This window comes from Myxocyprinus asiaticus, chromosome 21 (assembly GCF_019703515.2).
Source record: "Myxocyprinus asiaticus isolate MX2 ecotype Aquarium Trade chromosome 21, UBuf_Myxa_2, whole genome shotgun sequence".
In the NCBI taxonomy this organism is placed as follows: Eukaryota; Metazoa; Chordata; class Actinopteri; order Cypriniformes; family Catostomidae; genus Myxocyprinus; species Myxocyprinus asiaticus.
In genome coordinates, this window is record NC_059364.1 from 19,772,373 (window position 1) to 19,794,372 (window position 22,000).

General features: G+C 38.5%; 1 protein-coding gene across 8 annotated transcripts in view; it reads right to left on the reverse strand.

Moving 5' to 3' along the window:
• The window catches only part of LOC127411905 (transforming acidic coiled-coil-containing protein 2-like), a 67,283-nt gene that overhangs the window by 32,124 nt on the left and 13,159 nt on the right, over window positions 1-22,000 (reverse strand). For all 8 annotated transcript variants that reach the window (XM_051647791.1, XM_051647790.1, XM_051647783.1 and 5 more), the window contains exon 3: window positions 14,493-14,765. In XM_051647791.1, the coding sequence (XP_051503751.1) occupies window positions 14,493-14,765 (273 nt within the window). The remainder of the gene's footprint in view (window positions 1-14,492; window positions 14,766-22,000) is intronic.

Below are 22,000 nucleotides of genomic sequence, written 5' to 3' on the forward strand. Positions count from 1 at the left end.
ACTAAAAAAAAATCCCATTTTGATTTCATGTAGTGTAAAAAAAAAAACACAATGAAACCAACATTCAGTGCATGCTCAGAGGATGCTTTTAAATATAGCACTGTAAACAAAACTTTTTCAATGGCTTTTGAACCAGCTATGGTTGAGTAGCACTGTTTTAGTGGACAGAAGCTGGATTAGAGCATTGTAAATAAACCACTAGAGGAAAATTTGGAGTCAACTTGGTCCCTGGCTACTGAAAGACATCTCAAACCTGACAATCACACTAAAGATGTCTATTAAATTCTACTAAATTAATAAAAGAATTTAAGTAGACCCAGACAGCCTGGTGTAAGATCCAGAGGCAAAGAAGTCATGATCCCAAACCATTTAACGAAGTCTAACTGAAAACCAACTAAATAGACTATAACAAGGATTAGCTCAGTTTTGAAGATTGAAGATTATAGATTTTATGCCAATGGTCCACAGGGTCAATTGAGCACATGCTTTACATTAAGTTTAAGTGAAGCTGGTATTTAGTAAAACTGATAACGAAGTAAGATGCACATATGGGATTGAAATTATGAAGCCATATTTCTCTGTTGAATATACAAAATTCTACTTATGCACATGTGATCAAATACTGTAGAAGGTGACCTTTGTCTCACTGTAATGCAAGTTCACGACAGTGTCTATGTAAAGAAAACTGAATGCCACAAAAATAATGCAAGCAAAAAATGCATCATACAATGACTGCAAGATTTGCATATAAAAAAAAGAGTAATTTTTCAATCATTAATGCCAGATTTATAACTTCCAAGCTCATGTTAGAAATTTCAACCATCAGAATGCATTGTATTAGCCATTAATACTGGAAGGTGAACCCAATTTCAAAGCTTTCAAAGCTTTTTATAGTTCAAACTGCCACGTACATTTTGCAGGTGTATGGCTGTTATATAAGAACTCTCAAAAGGGATTGCATAAGCCAAACTTTAGACAGGCTTAAAGCAGTGTTAGTCATAGCTGAATGAGCAGCACTGTATGGTGGTAGTACACTTCAGAGCTCATGCAGGTTTAAACTTCCCCATCATCCCCAGCTGTGTTGCTTATAGCAACAAATTACAGACATTTTTGCACAAAGGTCAGTTACTGTAATAAAATGGCCATTGTGACTGATGAGATAAGATTAAAATACAGTATAATGCCTAATACATAACCATATGCTTTGGATACAAAGATACAGTGTACTGTATAAAGTTCAAGTGGCTAGACACAAATTTACAGTAAGCCTATACCACAACAACATGATCACACAAGACCTCGACATGTTGCTTCCGAATGTTCCATAACCCTGAAATTAACCCCGTATTACAGAGTTACCAACAAGGGCCATTCCCCATCAGAAATGTAAATTTTTTTTCTCTACAGACATTTAGGTTTAGGGTTGGGGTTTGGGTTAGGGCGTATGGTTGATAAATTATGTAATTCCTTTATAACTTGCTTTAGGCACCACTCTGTGGACATTTCCCCCTGAGACTGGAGCTCAAATGCACCTAAATGTTCAACAGCACGTCCAGTTTTGGTCAGCATTGGTTCTATTTTCGATAAGCACAAACAGAATATAGCAGAAAAACTTTCAGCCTATTGTCGCCGAAATCACAGTGAGATGTTAATATAGAAAAACTCTTCCACCTATACTTACACAAAATTTAGCATTTTTTGGGAGTCTTTCTAAATCTGTCTTTTCTGAGTGTCTACAACATAAAAAACTCTCTCTCTCACCCATCCCCCCTTTCCTCCAACACATCTCAGTGTTCTATGTCAGCAACATCAGCATGTTGCAGCATTAGCCTCCATCCCCCACAAAAACACACACATCTCTCCCTTATTAAATATAGTCATTACTTCCCCATCTTCAAGCCCTTCAGACTGGAATGCACACACATGTGCAGACTATACAGAAATGTAAAAATGCACATACACAAGAGCCTTTCTACTCCCAACACATGGTAAATGTAAATAAACATCATGCATGATCATGACACCACAAAGACCAAACAATAACAATCCCGCTTCATTTGTGATTGGCGATTTTCTATCTCTGACAAACACTTGAAAGGATATTAATGATTATGCGAATGGTTACGCATGCATCACTGAAGGTATACTCACATGCATAGAGATATTCAACTCAAACCAGGTAAGCTGTACATTTGGTACTAGACACTTCCACCAATACAACAACACTAGCGATGACAATGAGATCATCAAGAGCGTTCCCCTCTCCTCTGTTCTTACTCACATGCTCTCAGGGCGCTCCTGAGAGGGACAGGGGGGCTGTCCGTTCTCAGCGGACTCCACTGCTCCCATCCTCTGCTATATGATCTCCACTGGCACCCGTTGCCCTCCTCCTCCCCCCCCCCTGCACCTCCTGTTCCTCCACGTCTTTTCGTCCTGAAGGCCCTTGGGCTGGCGTCAGGGCAGAAGAATGGAGGTTGGCTGGCTGACACAGGCTGCTTTGCTGTAGTAAAGCTGGACCAGATGGCATCAGGAGCATGAGGCTATTTACGCTCAGCCCTCAGCATCCCAGTTCACTCTCAACCTCTTTTGCTCCGTCAGACTCTTTCTTCCTCTCTATCGCTCGCTCGCTCATTTGCTCTCTACATTGCAGAAGGGGGAGGCTGAATCTCTTTCTGTATCCTTGACAACATTAGAGCAGCTAAGCCTAACGGGTAGAGATGTGAAACGTTGTGGAGACAGCATAAGGAAGGGAGGGACGGAATAAACGATGCTGCTGCTCTCTAGTAAGTCGGTCTTCTCATTGGATTGCTGTGCCATTCAGCAAAGTGGCTGGCTGCTGGTTGTCTCCCAAACCCCTCCCTCTCTAACCTTCTCTACCTCTCCAAGGCTCTGTCTCTCTGCCTTTGTACCTCCCCAAGGACTGGACTGCTTTAAAAGATGAGCAGCTTTTCCCTGTCGATCTGAGCTCTCTTATGCTCGATCAGCACAGCAAACACAAACAATGGCCGATGTCAAACCGAAAGACATTGGATACTCTTTTACACACCGACACACAAAAATGAAGGCACCTAGTCACTACGGCCTTTTGTTACGCAACACCTTTAATAGGCTCTCTGTGTCTCTCATTTTTTATTTATTTTCCCAAAATCTCCCCACCGTGTAACCTGGGGAAAAAAGAAGTGGGATTTCAGGTTTCTCACACTAGAGAAACCTCAAGCAGGATGGAAAGATAGTGAACATTTTGGTATAGTTAAGGGGAAAAAAATGTCAGCCCAAAAACGTGGTTGTAGTAATGCACTTGCAATCAAAGGTAATGCGGCAAGCATTCTGGCAGGTTGAAAAGCGAAAATGTGGTACTCATATTTTTGTAAGAGCACTATTATAAATTACTAAGTAAAAACCTTATGTTTATTATTATGTGGCACAGAGACAGAGTTTTTACAGTTTTTGAGAAAATAAACCTATGAATGCCTTACTTACAGTTTTCTCTGCGTATTAAGCTGGGATAGGAGAAAGTTTTTTACCACAGAAAAAATTACACACTTCAGCTTTAATGACATAAAGCAACCATCTCAAAATTACTTCTGGCTGTCCTGAGGCTCTCAGATGACAGGACAAATTGCAGATCTAATTACAAACACTTACACCAGAGCTCTAAATATCTAAAAAATCAAACAATTACATTGTGCAAGAGTATGCTCTGGAAAAATAGAGTAAGAGACGACTTGTGTGAGAAAGAAAAGAGTTTATCTGAGCAGTCGCAGCGATTCACACAGGTCTGGTTAATCCATATTGATTTACAGCGTGAAGCAGCATCAGTTGTGGAAAACTGGGACACTGGTTGGGGGGGGGGGGGGGGGGTCTGAAACATGAGGATTATAAATCTATTGTTCACTCATGAGAAAGCAGAACAAAAAGCTTTTCGCACAGATCTGCCTATCTACTTACAGTACAGAGCATGAGGTATGGACAAAGAGCTGAGAAGGTCTTCATGCTAGTGGTTATATGAAAAACAATTATTCCTATGTTGGTGTACAACATGGATACGAATCAGAGATTCACATGATCCACTCCATGTCCATGGATAGTTTACTCACACTCATGTCGTCCAAACCTGTATGATGCTCTTTCTTGTATGGAACACAAAAGGAGTTATCTAGCAGATTGTTTGAGCTGCTGTTTTCCATACAGTGAAAGTGAATGGTGACCACAACTATAGCTTGGGCATTCTGCTAAATATCTCCTTTTGTGTTCCACAAACAAAGAAAGTCATACAGGTTTTGCACAACATGAGGGTGAGTAAATGATAACAGAACTTTCATTTTTGGGTTAACTATCCCTTAAAGTATCAGAGATTAACCTTATTGTGAACAATTTAAATCATCCATCAACATGTTTTAGAAATATACAATTAACACAGCAAACAACCAACAATGCATCAAGAGTGTTCAGAGCCTGATAGTTTTTGCACAAATGGAAATGGAATTCAATAGCAGGTTCAAGGCCAGTCAAATTCACTGACCCACCAGCCAACCATCCTAATGATGGACACCACAGGTCTATTCAAACTTCAGATCTTATTATTACTCCCCTTTCACAACCTAGCAGTTGAAGGACATATACTTTTTTACTTCTAGAAGATTCAATGGTGTTGTAACCCGACCAGCAGAAGCAGAAAAACACAAAGTTCTATAACATCTATATGCAGTATTATGCAGCTTCTTTCTTCATCTCAGCACATCTCCTGGGAATGTGGATTATGAAAGAACCAATGAGAAGTTACTTTTCTCTCACTCTTTTTCTTAAGAGCAAGAGCAAAGAAAAAACTAAACGAGAGAGGGAAAGGGAGCATTACAGCCAACCACAGTCAAGCAGATGATAAATTAGAGCAATGGAGGTTTTATGACTATCTGTTTCAGATAGTTGGAAAACATGTGAGAGTGACATCAAATAACTCATTGCTTTACAATAAAGGACATTTACAATAATGCTGCCACAGGGTGTGTGTGAGTGTGCGTGCGTGTATGCGTGTTTGTGTACTGACAACTTCACCCTATTCTCAGACACAGGAAATTGAACATTAAATTTTCAAGCGGTGCACCCACTGAAAGATATTGCTAAGGCAGTTTTTTTATTAAGTTTTAAAATATGGGCTTTTAGTAACTAGGTTGAAGAGCCAAACATAGAACAGGAGTAACAAGGGTATATTCAGAGTTTTTTTTCTTAATCTAGGAAATTTATTCATAGTTACTCTGGATTATAAATTAATAGAGCTGTCAAAATTAAAGTGTTAATGCACACAATTAATTTTAAATGTTTAACGCATTAATTTTTCTTAATCACCAATTTTAACATTAGACTCTGACATTTTTTTCAGCTCAGTGTAAATTCTAAACACTGGTTGGCATAGGGCAGAACCTTTGCAATTTGTCAAGTGGGGACATTACACTGATTTACACACCAGAAACACAAAACAGTGATTCTGTACCAATGATCAAGTGATGGAGAAAGGATCTCTTACAAAACAAACCCAGATGGGATTTTTGAAAAAAAAATCAAGTACTTAGAGTCCTTTATAAGTTGTAATTTTACCACAGAAGCACATAAAATCTTAACTATCATCTACAAGCCAAACAAGATATATGACACTGATGAGGGATCGCTGCGCAGCTTGTTGAAATTGTCCAGTGGAGGGCCTTTTGACTCTCAGTTAATCTTTGTACCCATTCCGCTGAGCTTTCAAAGCATCAGCTATTGAATACCGATTCCGGTATTTAGTGCCAGCACTAAAAGCAGAACAAGATTTGGTCATTTTCGGAATGGAATACTACCATACTACTCTTACTGCTTCTGTCATGTCTATGACAGAAATAGTAAGAGTAGTATAGGTGATATACCATTCCGGACACTGCCACTGTCTGCAGCGCTTTTCATGTGGAGTACACAGTGACTCTTGACGCCCTGATGCGAATCTTGTGAATTACTGTACATATCCAAAGTAGAAAGCCACAGCCTGCCTGCCGATTAATATTGTGGAGAATGAGGGTTTAAGAGATTTAATGCCCATTGCAATGAATATGTAACCTATGGGGACTAGTTCTTTCAAAAAGTCAACCTCCCACTTAGACTTTGGGAAACATTTAATGTTACTTGCATTGGTGCTATTTAGTGCATTTTTATCTTTATACTGTGGAAGGCTTTGTTCAGAAAATGTTAATAAAGCATTATTGTGGGGTCTGGGTAGCTCATGGAGTCACGAGTTTGAATCCAGGGTGTGCTGAGTGACTCTAGCCAGGTCTCCTAAGCAACCAAATTGGCCCAGTTGCTAGGGAGGGTAGAGTCACATGGGGTAACCTCCTCATGGTCGTGATTAGTGGATCGCGGAGAGTAGCATGATCAGGCACAATGAGCCACGTGATAAGATGCATGGATTGACTGTCTCAGAAGCGGAGGCAACTGAGACTTGTCCTCCGCCACCAGGATTGAGGTGAGTAACCACACCACCACGAGGACCTACTAAGTAGTGGGAATTGGGCATTCCAAATTGGGGAGAAAAGGGGATAAGAATTTTTTTTAATAAGCATTTTTGTTACATTTTGTTTTGTTTTCTTAACTGAGAAGGACATAAATGAATTTTGACAGGAACAGAAGAATATATAAAGAGTATATTACTATAGACAGTATTTTAAAGAGCAGGGCACACAGTAGCATCTTCATGTCTACCTAAATATTACCCTCTCCACTTTATCAAGAAATAGAGTATGTGTAAGACAGAGACAGTAAGAGACAGGATAAGAAGCAATGCCCTTGGTAGCAGTTTGCAGAGGGGACAGACTTCATTACCATAATGAAAGTTTTATGTCAAAATGCATTAAGATGGTACCCCAGGGTTTCAGTTTTAATTCGGGTGGATGGTGCTGGACAAATCCAATTAAGCATATTTCTACAAATGGTTTTTTACACTCTGCTATTTAAGATTTTGTCCTCAGTGTATATATATATATATAATGAAACGGCGGGAAGAACAGGAGTGTCACAATGGTGCCATGACCCAGATGGGAATGAGGTTTAGGGGGGGTGAGTGTAACAGGAGCAAGCTGTGCAATGTGTATAAACCTCACTCTCCTAACCTCAAGATGTGCGCTAGCAACTGATGCTAGAGGCTGTAGCCTTTAGCCTCCTTGTTAGCGCACCCGTCTCCCATGCCAGAGCTGCCGGTTCAAGTCCCGTATGGAGCGGGTAGAACAGGAGCGTTACACGAGCAAGGAGGCCTACAAACCTGACTTAGTTACACCAGTTCTGTCTGGAGGAATGGGCCAAAATTCCAGCAACTTATTGTGAGAATTTTGTGGAAGGCTACCCAAAACATTTGACCCAAGTTAAAAAATTTAAAGGCAATGCTACCAAATACTAAAGTGTATTTAAACTTCTGACCCACCTCTCTACTATTATTCTGACATTTCATATTCTACGATTAAATGTCAGGAATTGTGAAAAACTGAGTTTAAATGTATTTAAGGTGTATGTAAACTTCTAACTTCAACAGTATATATATATATATATATATATATATATATATATATATATATATATATATATATATATATAGTTGACAGTAAGGATTTACAAAGGTAAGCTTTTCTGATGACCCAGAATTTTTAAACATTACATCTATATCAGCTGAGTGCCACATCCAAAGTCATAGTGTTAATATATAACCTAATATTTCTAAATAGCAGGATTTTTTTCATAATTATTCAACCCCTATTGCATGCAGCTGTTTCTTAAATATGTAAGGCTACACAAGTAATTGTTTTAAATGAAAGTAAGCAATCACTCTACAATGGCACTTATTTAAGTTTTAAAATGTAAGTTTATTGTTGTATTCAAAAATGTATTTCTATGCAAAAAAAAATGCAATTAAAATTAAGATTATTTCATAACACAAGATAGGCCATGGCACTTTAATTTCCAACAGACAAAGCTGGCAGCACCATTAATACTTTTTTTAAATATGGTACAACAGCAACCTTCTTGGGTGTGGAAGAAAGCAAAACATCACCAAGGGAAATGTTGACTTGAATATTCAAGAAGGAATTTGGAAAGGCCTGTTGAGTCCTGGAAGATGATTTTATGGGTGTATGACACTAAACTTTAAATGAGTTTTAGACCCTTGGGTCAGCAGTATGTCTGGAGTAAGAAAGGCAAGGTGATGACAAGAAAGACACCATCCCCACAGTCAAGCATGGAGGTGGGTCAGTCCTGTTATGGGGGTGTTTTGCTGCTGCAGGAAATGGCTATCCTGACTTTATGACTGACGCCATGGATTCTTTCAGGTATCAGGCCATTTTGGCAAAAATGTGATGCCTTCAGTGTGTAAATTGATAGCTCAGTGATCAATGGACTTCCCAGCAAGACAACAACACCAAGGATACATCCAAGTTGTCCAAAATCTGGTTCAGGGATGGGTCGTGAAATGTCCTTGAATGGCCCTTTCAGTCCATCATTAAAATCTCATTGAAAATCTTTGTTGGGCTTTCAAGGAAGCAGTGGCAGCACAGCAACCAAAGAATGTAAATGAGCTGGAAGCTTTTGCTCATGAGAAATATGTAAAAATTCCAATTCCAATAAAGAGGTGTCCGAAGCCTGAGAACACTTACCTGAAATATTTATTTGATGTTATTAAGGGTAAAGGATACTCCACAAATGATTGACTTTGGGGGTTGAATATTTTTTACATGATATTTGTGGAGAGAATGTAATTTTTTTATTTTAAAATTTGGGTAAACTGAACTCATTGTTCTCAAAATCACTCAAATGTGTATTAAAAACTTACTTTGACTGTTTACTGAGGTTTTAGTTTTTATCTTTTTTAAAACTATCTTTTTATGCTCGTTTCGAGGGAAATAACACCGCCCTCGCGGAGAGAGCTCTCGCGGCTGAAGCTACAGAGGTTAGTTCACTCTCCGTCTCTGTAGCGGATGTAACCCGATCCTTCCGATGGGTGAATATCCGTAAAGCCGCTGGCCCAAATGGCATTCCGGGCCGCGTCATCAGCACGTGCGCGAACCAGCTGGCTGATGTTTTTACGGACATTTTCAACCTTTCCCTCTCTTTGTCTGTAGTGCCCACATGCTTTAAAACATCCACCATTGTGCCTGTTCCAAAACAATCAAAAATAACTTGTTTAAATGACTGGCGTCATGTTGCTCTGACCCCCATCATCAGCAAATGTTTTGAGAGACTAATCAGAGATTACATCTGCTCTGTATTGCCACTCTCTCTTGACCCGCTGCAGTTTGCTTACCGCAACAACCGCTCCACTGATGATGCCATTGCATCTACAATACACACTGCTCTCTCCCACCTGGAAAAAAGGAACACTTATGTGAGAATGCTGTTTGTAGACTACAGCTCAGCATTCAACACCATAGTGCCCTCCAAGCTAGATGAGAAACTCCGGGCTCTGGGCTTAAACAGCTCGCTGTGCAGCTGGATCCTGGACTTCCTGTCAAGCAGACGCCAGGTGGTTAGAATAGGCAGCAACATCTCCTCATCACTGACCCTCAACACTGGAGCCCCGCAGGGCTGTGTTCTCAGCCCACTACTGTATTCCTTGTACACACATGACTGTGTGGCAACACATAGCTCCAATGCCATCATTAAGTTTGCTGATGACACGACAGTGGTAGGTCTGATCACTGACAATGATGAAACAGCCTACAGAGAGGAGGTGCACACTCTGACACACTGGTGTCAGGAGCACAACCTCTCCCTCAATGTCAGTAAGACAAAGGAGCTTGTGGTGGACTTCAGAAGAAAAGACAGAGAACACAGTCCAATCACCATCAATGGAGCACCAGTGGAGAGAGTCAGCAGCTTCAAGTTCCTGGGTGTCCACATCACTGAGGAACTCACATGGTCCATCCACACTGAAATCGTTGTGAAGAAGGCTCATCAGTGCCTCTTCTTCCTGAGACGGCTGAGGAAGTTTGGAATGAACCGCCACATCCTCACACGGTTCTACACCTGCACTGTGGAGAGCATCCTGACTGGCTGTATCTCCGCCTGGTACGGCAATAGCACAGCCCACAACCGCAAAGCACTGCAAAGGGTGGTGCGAACTGCCAGACACATCATCGGAGGTGAGTTTCCCTCCCTCCAGGAAATATATACAAGGCGGTGTGTGAAAAAAGCTCGGAGGATCATCAGAGACTCCAGCTACCCGAGCCATGGGCTGTTCTCACTGCTACCATCAGGTAGGCGGTATCGCAGCATCAGGACCCGCACCAGCCGACTCCATGATAGCTTCTTCCCCCAAGCAATCAGACTTTTGAACTCTTGATCTCCCGCGATCAAAATACATCAGCACTGCACTTTATTACCCTTACTCTTATATCTCACACCGGACTGTCATAAATTATATTATTATTATATTATGTTCTCTCTTAACAACTGACTATCAACCGACAGCCTGAATGTCAATACAGTACAATACTGTACATTCTATATATATATATATATATATATATATATACTTCTTTACATATTTTTATTTTTTATTTTTATTGAATAATGTGTATCTATATAGTGCGTATTGTATACTGTACAGTGTATGTTATTATTTGTATACTGTTGAGTGTAATTATGTGTATAACAGATGTTTAAATTGTGTTGTGTTAATTTGATGTTATTGTAAATTGGTATACGTCTCATCACTGTCACGACTGCTATGTTGATCGGAACTGCACCCAAGAATTTCACACACCATTGCACTTGTGTATATGGCTGTGTGACAATAAAGTGATTTGATTTGATTTGTTTTAATTCACATCACCAGAACATATTGCTGGTCAGGGGGGTTGAATAATTTTGATTTGCAACTGTATATATATATATATATATATATATATATATATAACATGAAATGTTATTTACTCCCTGAGGAACTCACTTTATAAAATTGAAGTGTATGTTTAAAAAAAGACAATTATTGATATTACCCAATGTCAATGACAATGGACAATACCCAAAACTACAGGCTTCATTTGTGCCATTACAGGTGCTGGTCATATAATTAGAATATCATCAAAAAGTTGATTAATTTCACTAATTCCATTCAAAAAGTGAAACTTTATATTATATTCATTCATTACACACAGACTGATATATTTCAAATGTTTATTTCTTTTAAGTTTGATGATTATAACTGACAACTAAGGGAAATCCCAAATTCGATAATTAGAATATTACTTAAGACCAATACAAAGAAAGGATTTTTAGAAATCTTGGCCAACTGAAAAGTATGAACATGAAAAGTATGAGCATGTACAGCACTCAATACTTAGTTGGGGCTCCTTTTGCCTGAATTACTGCAGCAATGCGGCGTGGCATGGAGTCGATCAGTCTGTGGCACTGCTCAGGTGTTATGAGAGCCCAGGTTGCTCTGATAGTGGCCTTCAGCTCTTCTGCATTGTTGGGTCTGGCATATCGCATCTTCCTCTTCACAATACCCCATAGATTTTCTATGGGGTTAAGGTCAGGCGAGTTTGTGGCCAATTAAGAACAGGGATGCCATGGTCCTTAAACCAGATACTGGTTGCTTTGGCACTGTGTGCAGGTGCCAAGTCCTGTTGGAAAATGAAATCTGCATCTCCATAAAGTTGGTCAGCAGCAGGAAGCATGAAGTGCTCTAAAACTTCCTGGTATACGGCTGCGTTGACCTTGGACCTCAGAAAACACAGTGGACCAACACCAGCAGATGACATGGCACCCCAAACCATCACTGACTGTGGAAACTTTACACTGGACCTCAAGCAACGTGGATTGTGTGCCTCTCCTCTCTTCCTCCAGACTCTGGGACCCTGATTTCCAAAGGAAATGCTAAATTTACTTTCATCAGAGAACATAACTTTGGACCACTCAGCAGCAGTCCAGTCCTTTTTGTCTTTAGCCCAGGCGAGACGCTTCTGACGCTGTCTGTTGTTCAAGAGTGGCTTGACACAAGGAATGCGACAGCTGAAACCCATGTCTTGCATACGTCTGTGCGTAGTGGTTCTTGAAGCACTGACTCCAGCTGCAGTCCACTCTTTGTGAATCTCCCCCACATTTTTGAATGGGTTTTGTTTCACAATCCTCTCCAGGGAGCGGTTATCCCTATTGCTTGTACACTTTTTTCTACCACATCTTTTCCTTCCCTTCGCCTCTCTATTAATGTGCTTGGACACAGAGCTCTGTGAACAGCCAGCCTCTTTTGCAATGACCTTTTGTGTCTTGCCCTCCTTGTGCAACATGTCAATGATCGTCTTTTGGACAACTGTCAAGTCAGCAGTCTTCCCCATGATTGTGTAGCGTACAGAACTAGACTGAGAGACCATTTAAAGGCCTTTGCAGGTGTTTTGAGTTAATTAGCTGATTAGAGTGTGGCACCAGGTGTCTTCAATATTGAACCTTTTCACAATATTCTAATTTTCTGAGATACTGAATTTGGGATTTTCCTTAGTTGTCAGTTATAATCATCAAAATTAAAAGAAATAAACATTTGAAATATATCAGTCTGTGTGTAATGAATGAATATAATATACAAGTTTCACTTTTTGAATGGAATTAGTGAAATAAATCAATTTTTTGATGATATTCTAATTATATGACCAGCACCTATAAAACACTCAGCCCTTTAAAATTGTAGGTTGCATGTGCGATCTAATGTGTGTTTGCACGCTATATGCTGCAGTGGGCAGCAAAGTTCAAATCAAGGCAGGTTCCTGCCTTCGCACTATTGCCCCCTGCTGTCTGATAGAAGAAATGCAAGCTGACCTCATCGCCTGTCAACGTGGCTGAGTCATCCTGCCCTCCTTACAAACACTGCAAAGCCTCAGACAGAGATCTCAAACTTTACAACAAATGCAAACAATTGTAAATTAGTCACCTACAAGAGTAGAAACACTTTCAACAACACAGTATCTTAAAGCAACATGAAACCTTTTATGTTAGATTCTACCAATGCAACTGTGTTACATTTGCCTCAAAAGACATCTGGACACTTAAGCTACACTTAAAAATGAATGAATGCAATTGCATTAAATAAATATATAAAAGTGGAACTGCATAAGCACACAATTCAAGCAAAACGTTAAAAAAAAAAAGTTTTAAATGATCATTTTAAGTGAAAAAAACAATAGACATACTGTTCAAAATGACAATAAAAATATTTTGATAATTTCTGGTACTAGTCAAATGTCTATAGTTAATGTGATGAATTACACCTGTGGTTACTCTGCTGTGTGAACTGAGAAAAGGTCTAGCATCATTTGACTATAGAAACCACTTGGTTTGATATTTTGTTATTTAATGCAATGATATTCATAAGTCTCCAAATACTTTTGTGGATCCACTGATTTATGCATTACATTATGCATATACAGAGCTGATGATACTTTTGGTAAATTCATTTCTGGGTACCTTTACTTAAGAAAATCATTGTAGGCATAGGGGGAACAGAGTACAGTACGTTCTGTCTATAGCACAAATCCCTCAGCATCATCACTGCTATTATTATCATCATAGATGTGCAAAGTGAAATGAACAAAAACAGGTTTCAGAATGTCACATACATTTGAATACATCTGTGGCATTAATGTTCATCAGTTCTCACCACAGTGATAATAAAGAACAGACTAGTTGTACTGTAGATGGATGAAGAGCATCTGAAAGCAACCTTGTGTGAACTGTCATTTCCAAGAAGGGAAGGCCCATAACCAATGTCTTGGTATCACAATTTCAAACCACAATGGTGCTTTATAACAACAATTCTCAAGTGATTTTGCTTCAGGACCTAGATTTACATTGATTAGACATTAAGTGGTGACTCAACATAGTACCAAAATTCAATTGTTAATCATACAAAAGTAAACAAAAATGTCCTTCAAACCATATACTGAAATTACCATGAACTGGAAAGGCCTTACAAAATGCTAAATTATCCAATGAAAATAGGCTAAATAGCCAAATTGACAATTTTGTATAAGCATAAACAGTATTAGAAGTGTGATTCAACAGACTAACACAGTGAACCTGTATTTAATGTAGTCTGGGTCGTATTTTCAATATTTTACCTTGCATATTTTAGTCCATGGTTTTTGAGGATGAGGGCATGTCACGCAACCTCTTCATGTTGACATCTGCCTAATTTCTCTAGCCTTTACTAAGTGACAGATGAATAAAAAAGTTTGCTATCCTATCTATGCACATTGTATGGTTGCATTTTGCATTTTATTTCCTGCTGTCCACAACCCTATCAAAACAGACCTGTAACCAATTTCTGGATCATGACCCAACAGTTGAGAACCACTGATTTATAATCCCCACAAAGAAAAAATAATATAAACTGAATTAGAGTGAAACCGCATCTTTAAACCAGAGGCATCCTCACAATCTTACACAATCTAAAATACACAGTGACCAAGTACACTGGGTAAATTAGTATGTCCTACCTGGCTAGAGGTTCACAGTCCTGGAGCTGTTGGATTGGATGAGGAAGAGGAGCAGCAGAGAAAATCTCAGGAAGATCAGAAGGAGAAGGAGCTGAAGGAAGGGTCTGAGGTTCAGGGGGAGCCCTCTCTGGAGGGGTAGGGGGCGGGGTGGGGAACTCAACTGTGTCCTGGAGCAGGTGGGCAGGGAGGGCAGGAGCGATGGCGTGCTGTGGTGGGGGTGATGGGGAAGAGGGTACAGACACACTCTTCTCAGCAGCTTCTGTCTGGGGGGACCTGCACAACACATACACATGCATGCACACAAAGGAAGAGATGAGGAAAGTAGTGCTGCCACCTATAAGTTGGTTCATGTCAGAACCAATATCATAGAAGTTCACAGGGATACCCTCTACAATAATAGAACAGAACACAGGTGTCTTGAGTTTTTAACCTGACATGACACCTGTAACACGTGGTGCTCCTGCACGAGACGCAGTGTAGCGGTCAAAGATCTCCATCTAGCGCATGTTTACATAGAAAAACGATTTAAAAACAGCACGAATGGACAGACAAATACTTTCTGTGTAAACGGCCCCTTTAGAAGCTGTTAATGTAGGCTAATAATATCTCAGGTTCAGCTGTTTGGCTCTAACAGTATCCACAATTCCCTTCTTATGACTATCTCTGCTATCATTTGTGGTTCTTAATAGGATGACATCGCAGAGAAGAAAAGTTATTTCTTTGCCACTTCAAGCTTATTTGCCACTAATTTCATTCTAGGAATGTTTTGCAATGTATCTGGTTGCCATAACAATAACTTAATTTGCTCTCTGCTGCTCCCTGTTGTCCTCTCTACTGCACTCTTCTGTACACTTCACTATTTTTACAGTACAAGCACTTGAATGTTACATGTAGAATTCATGTTGTTAATATTTTGAGATAAAAAAATATATATTTTATGATATGTGTCGGTAGTCATTTTTTTCAGTTACATGTGTGTTGGAGCGATAAACAATGTTTGTTGTTATTTAATTTATTTCATCCTATTGATTTTGTTCCAAATCTGAAACAACAGAATAAAAAAAAAAATATTTTTTTTTTTGCAACACACTAAAGATATGACACTAATATTATATGAACTAACTGCACTGTAAGACATTTTCTCTTCATTTCAATCAAACAAATTATATCTTTTGGAACTACTATTCATATCATTACCTCCTTGTCAATCTGGGTGGAAAAATTCACAGGGGTACCTTCCAAGGAATAGTTTACACAAAAGTGAAAATGTGTCTGTCATAATTTATTCACCCTCATGTCATTTCAAAATCATATGTCTTTCTTACTTTCTGTGAAATAAAAAACAAATTAAAGTATAATGCTCATCAACGTGGAATGGACATCAAGATTTTCACCAAAAAATTACCAAAACTTCACGTTATTCAATTATGACAGACTTTTCATTTTTGGTGAACTATTCTTTTAAAACATCTTGTCCCCCTGTTAAAATGACATAACATAAATCTTATAACAAATAAAAAAAAACAAATTATATATATATATATATATATATATATATATATATATATATATATATATATATATATATATACACACACACACACACACACACACACACACACACACACTGGCAGCCAAAAGTTTGGAATAATGCATTCAATGCATTTGGTATTCTAATTCACCAAAGTGGCATTCAACTGATCACAAAGTATAGTCAGGACGTTACTGATGTAAAAAAAACAGCACCATCACTATTTGAAAAAAGTAATTTTTGATCAAATCTAGACAGGCCCCATTTCCAGAAGCCATTACTCCAACACCTTATCCTTGAGTAATCATGCTAAATTGCTAATTTTGGTACTAGAAAATCACTTGCCATTATATCAAACGCAGTTGAAAGCTATTTGGTTCGTTAAATGAAGCTTAACATTGTCTTTGTGTTTGTTTTTGAGTTGCTACAGTATGCAATAGACTGGCATGTCTTAAGGTCAATATTAGGTCAAAAATCGCAAAAAATAAACAACTTTCTCTAGAAATCCTTCAGTCAATCATTGTTTTGAGGAATGAAGGCTATACAATGCTTGAAATTGCCAAAACATTTTTTTGAAGATTTCATACAAATGTGCACACTACAGTCTTCAAAGACAAAGGACAACTGGCTCTAACAAGGACAGAAAGAGATGTGTAAGGCCAGATGTACAACTAAACAAGAGGATAAGTACATCAGAGTTTTTAGTTTGAGAAATAGATGCCTCACATGTCCTCAGCTGACAGCTTCATTGAATACTACCCGCTCAACACCAGCTTCATGTACAACAGTAAAGAGAAGACTCAGGGGTATAGGCCTTATGGGAAGAATTGCAAAGAAAAAGCCACTACTGAAATGGTTAGAGTGGGCAAAGAAACACAGACATTGGACAACAGATAATTGGAAAATAGTGTTATGGATCTTAACCCCATTGAGCTTTTGTGGGATCAGCTAGACTGTAAGGTGCGTGAGAAGTGCCCGACAAGACAGCCACATCTATGGCAAGTGCTACAGGAAGCATGGGGTGAAATGTCACCTTAGTATCTAGAAAAACTGACAGCTAGAATGCCAAGGATCTGCAAAGCTGTCATTGCTGCATGTGGAGGATTTTTTGATGATAACTCTTTGAAGTAGTTTAAGTTGTAATTCAAATTGTAATAGTAATTTTTCACATTATTAATGTCCTGACTATACATTGTGATCAGTTGAATGACACTTTGGTGAATGAAAGTACCAATTTCTTTCCATAAGTGCGAAATCTGTACATTATTCCAAACTATTGGCAGCCAATGTATATATACATATCAGCTTAACTGTGTCAATAGGAAATATAAATTTTAGACTCCCAAACATTCCTTTTGTAAATAGAATAGAATAGAAGAACAGGGACCCCTGCAACAGATGGCATGGCCCTCATAGAGCCCCCCACTAAACATCAAGTCTGTCTGTATAACATGAAGAGACAGAAGCAATTCAGAACCCCTAAATAGATAGAAGAACTGTGGCAAATTCTCCAAGAATCTTGAAATATCCTATCTGCCAACAACCAAGAAAAACTGTGTCCAGGTGTACCTAGGAGAATTGGTGCTGTTTTGAAGGCAAAGGTGGTCACACCAAATATTGATTTAGCTTTTTTTTATGTTTGCTGGACTTTGTATGATGTTAACTGATAAATAAAAACTATTTATGGCATTATTTTTGAAGAAATCCACACTATCAGAATCAGAATCAGAATGAGCTTTATTGCCAAGTATGCTTACACATACAAAGAATTTGTCTTGGTGACAGGAGCTTCCAGTACACAACAATACAAAAACAGCAACAAGACTTTTAAAAAAGAATTAAAATTGAATAAAAAATAGATAAATTTTGAAAAGAAAAAAGTATATATAGAATACACAATAGACAATTGTATACGTACATATATACATACATATACATACATATATATATATATATATATATATATACAAACACACACACACACACATACATACACATACATACATATACATGCACACATACATACATACACACATATACATACGTAGTGCAAATCTAAATACAAATCGGTTATGTACAGTGCAAGGGAATGTAATGGCAGAAGAGGTTGGATGTGTTGGATAATATAAAAAGACTGAGCTGTGTATTGCACATTAATTATTGCTCAAAGGGGCAGTTTTAACTGTTCATGAGATGGATAGCCTGGGGGAAAAAACTGTTCCTGTGCCTGACAGTACTGGTGCTCAGAGCTCTGAAGCATCGGCCAGAAGGCAACAGTTCAAAAAGGTAGTGGGCAGGGTGAGTGGGGTCCAGAGTGATATTTCCAGCCTATGCAGTGCCTAAAAACTTTTGCACAGTACTGTATACAGTATTTGTCAGAAGTGATGCTATACAAAACCAATGTCAGTAACTTAATTTGTGTACAGAAAATGAAAAAATTATTCTATAATAAATCACAAAATCTCACACCACCCTAACAAATCACCCTGCTTCAACAGCACAGGCCAGAAGAAGCTGGCATATACCCAGCTGAGTATTATCAAAAACTAAACCTGATTCAACAGGCAGAGTAGCAGACAGGCCAGCAGCTGCTCCCGTCAAGGGCTGTGCCTCATGCCACATACTAAAAATACAGCTCGCTCCGCCACACAGCCCAAACAACTGCACATAACACTGTGATATCCTTTTAGGAACACTTGTACATAGTTTGCTAAATTATCCTCTTATCAGGCCTATGCGCGCATCAATATTTCAGGTTTCTCTGCTTCCTTTGCTTTAGTCGTATAACGAGAGATTGCACTTTGACATAACAACCAAACCACAACTGAGTATTCAACTTTAATGTACACAACAATGTTTCTAATTTACCAGAGCTTATAGGAAGGGCACATAGGCTACACACACAGTCACACACATTAACTTAAACACACAATCTAATCTCCCAGGACCAGCTGTGTCCAGAGGAACGAGTCCAGACAGGGTTTTTAATAGCAAACAGACTGCAGTAAATAAAGGCAGCAGGGGGGAGCTGGTGTTTTAGCAGCCATAAAACTAACAGCATCACTACTGTTAGCATAACGGCCATATCACAGTCTTTTTACACTCCGACCCAGAATGTTCCCCTAACGTTATTGTAAGGTTCACCTTTTTTCTTTTTTTTAGGAACCAACTTCCAACGTTCTAGGAATGTTCTTTTTGGATTTTATTAATTTATCTATTTTACTGATCGAGTCAGACTGACAATGATATTTATGGTGTTATTGGACAATTACAGTATGGTTAAGTTTGATAAGCAGTGCTAAGGGGCTGCGTCACACTAATCTCTTTTTTATCACAATTAGCTTGTCTTATAATGTAAAATTGTTAAATGTTTTGATTAAATGCCCTCTCAATGCTTCCTCTAAATATAATTGTGTCCCATTAACTCAAAATAATTGCTATGGTTAACACTTGTTGCCATGGTAACTGTTGCTCAGCTCTTGTCACGCATCACGTGGTTTCCAAGTCAACCCCTTTCCCTCTCTCATTCTCTCTCTCCTGGGAGCTATTGCATCCACACAGTTTTATTAGTTCACGTCAATCATAAAAATACAAGTGGATTTAAATTAGACTGAGCTGAAAACTCTGAAGTGTGGAACAAGCAATTTATAGTGCATGGTATATTTTGGAAATAACATTCATCTGGCCTCCTTCAGCATAAAATGTGTGAAGTTAGGAAACACAGAAGCCTGTTGTATGTGATCTATTTGGTAAATTTGTGGTAGGCTCTATCAAAATCAGAATTAGCTCTAGTCAACATGAACTTGAACTCAAATCTAATTCCACAGAAATTCTATCAGCTGGAATAATTTAGAATAAGTTTTAATAACATTGTCAGATTTCATGCAGCTGTTGTGGGTAACTGTGGTAGTAGCATCAAGAAATTATACTTTGAATTAGCAGTTTCCTAAATACCTACAAAAATAAACAAGTTCTCTGGTATCCACAGTTGTGTAATCTAAGAACTATTATAATATGGTACAGTAGCAGCTCAGACTTTCATTAAAATCAGATTCAGCACAGTTGTCCTAACAAGATAATATTAGCTCACAGATCATCCAACAATAACCATTAGGTTATAAAGTTTTGCAGTACTACTTTAATTAAAATAAAAAAATAAAAAATTCAAACCTTCAAATGCCACATTGTTCAACATATCATGCATCTCTGACCATGCCAAAAATGAAATTAAAATTACATGGCACAATCATTATGTATTACAGATTTTTATTAATTCGTGGATAAAAGGTGGTTTAGTGCAATGACACACGGAGTTGACATGTTTATCCTACATTACTCAGAACAAAGTTATCTTAGTTGCAACCAAACAGACAGTCCTGTATTGTCTACAGCATTCTTTATAAAATGGAATTTAACCTTGTCAACACAGAGCAAATCATTATCAGGTGTCTGACAGTGTCAAAATAAACAATGGGTGAGTAAGCAATAAAATTTAAATGACAGAGAGTGAGCGAGACTCCACAACACATTTAATCACGCTTCTTTATACCCTCCCTGTCTTCCTACTGTCCCTCCCCCTATCTATCCAGTGAGATCACCCCAAACCATATGTAATTAACATCTCTCTGCAAACCCAAAAGAACATTTTAAACAGCAAAGGAGGTATAGAACTCACCCAAGATTAGTACTCAGTCCTTAGCCAGAGAAAGTTACTGACGTCTAAGTGTGGGACTATTCTTTCAGGCACGCCACTCAAAATTCCTCCAGCAGCCACTTTACACTCCGTCTCTCTTTTATTTCTATCTATCTATCTATCTATCTTAACACAGAGGAATATTCTCAACTGGAGCGGCCCTGAACTATGGCTTTTGTTCCAGACTGACAGGCCTCTTGAAATGACCTCATGTGAGGGCGTTGGCGCAAATAGCAAACACATATGCATGCTTAAGCAGACACGTGTGCACACACTCACAGATACAGCTGAAATTCCTTTAGTCCACATCTGTGGCAATCAACAAAGGGTCAGCTGTTTAAGGATTCTGAGGCAAGAATATGTCAAAAGCACACAAAGTTTCTGTCCCTCTCTCTTCCTGTCATTTTCACTCCCTGTCACTTTCTCTCTCGTTTTCTTTATCTCTGGCTCCAGCATGTCTTTCTAAATGAGGTGCTAGGCTAAAAGCTTTGACTGACATGCAGCAAGTGCTCCTCTTTCTTTCATCTGTTGTGGCTGCTACTGCTGAGCAGATTTAGACTAAAGAAAGGGAGGGGAATAATGACAAAATGAGAGTGAGAGAGAACAAGAAGGACCCTGAAGGCTAGTCTTAGTTAGCCAGACTTTTGATAATTGAAAGTCTGGTCAAGTTTGCAGTTTATTATGGTCAAGAAATGCCCATTTAGACAGGAAAAGTCATCGGACACATACGTAAATCAACCAACCACAGTTTGATGTTTATGCGAGACCAGAAGGCATCTGAATATGTAGATTGTGATGTTCCATATTGATGTTAAAGGAATAGTTCATCCAAAATTAAAATCTGTCATTATTTAATCACCCTCATGTCATTGCAAAACCGTATGACTTTCATCTTTGTGCACAAAGGAGATGTTTTAATGAATATCGCTATCCATCTTTTCAATACAATGGCAGTGAATAGTGCCTAAATTTAAAGCTTAAAAAAATAACCAGATGGACTACTTTTGTTTTACTTTTGGGCTGTGAGTTTCATTTAACATCTCCTTTTATGATACGCATAAAAAAAGAACATTTGAAATGAAATGAGTAAATGATGAGAGAATTTTATTGAACTAATCATTTAAACATGTATTTGACAGTTTTTCTCAATCGCTTTGGCTCATTTTTTGAAACAGTCTTAACATTCTCTAAACTGTAAATGCAACTGTCACAACTGTTTTATAGGACATCACAACTCTATTTCATGTTTGCAAAATGTAGTAACTCACCCAAAACATTTAATTC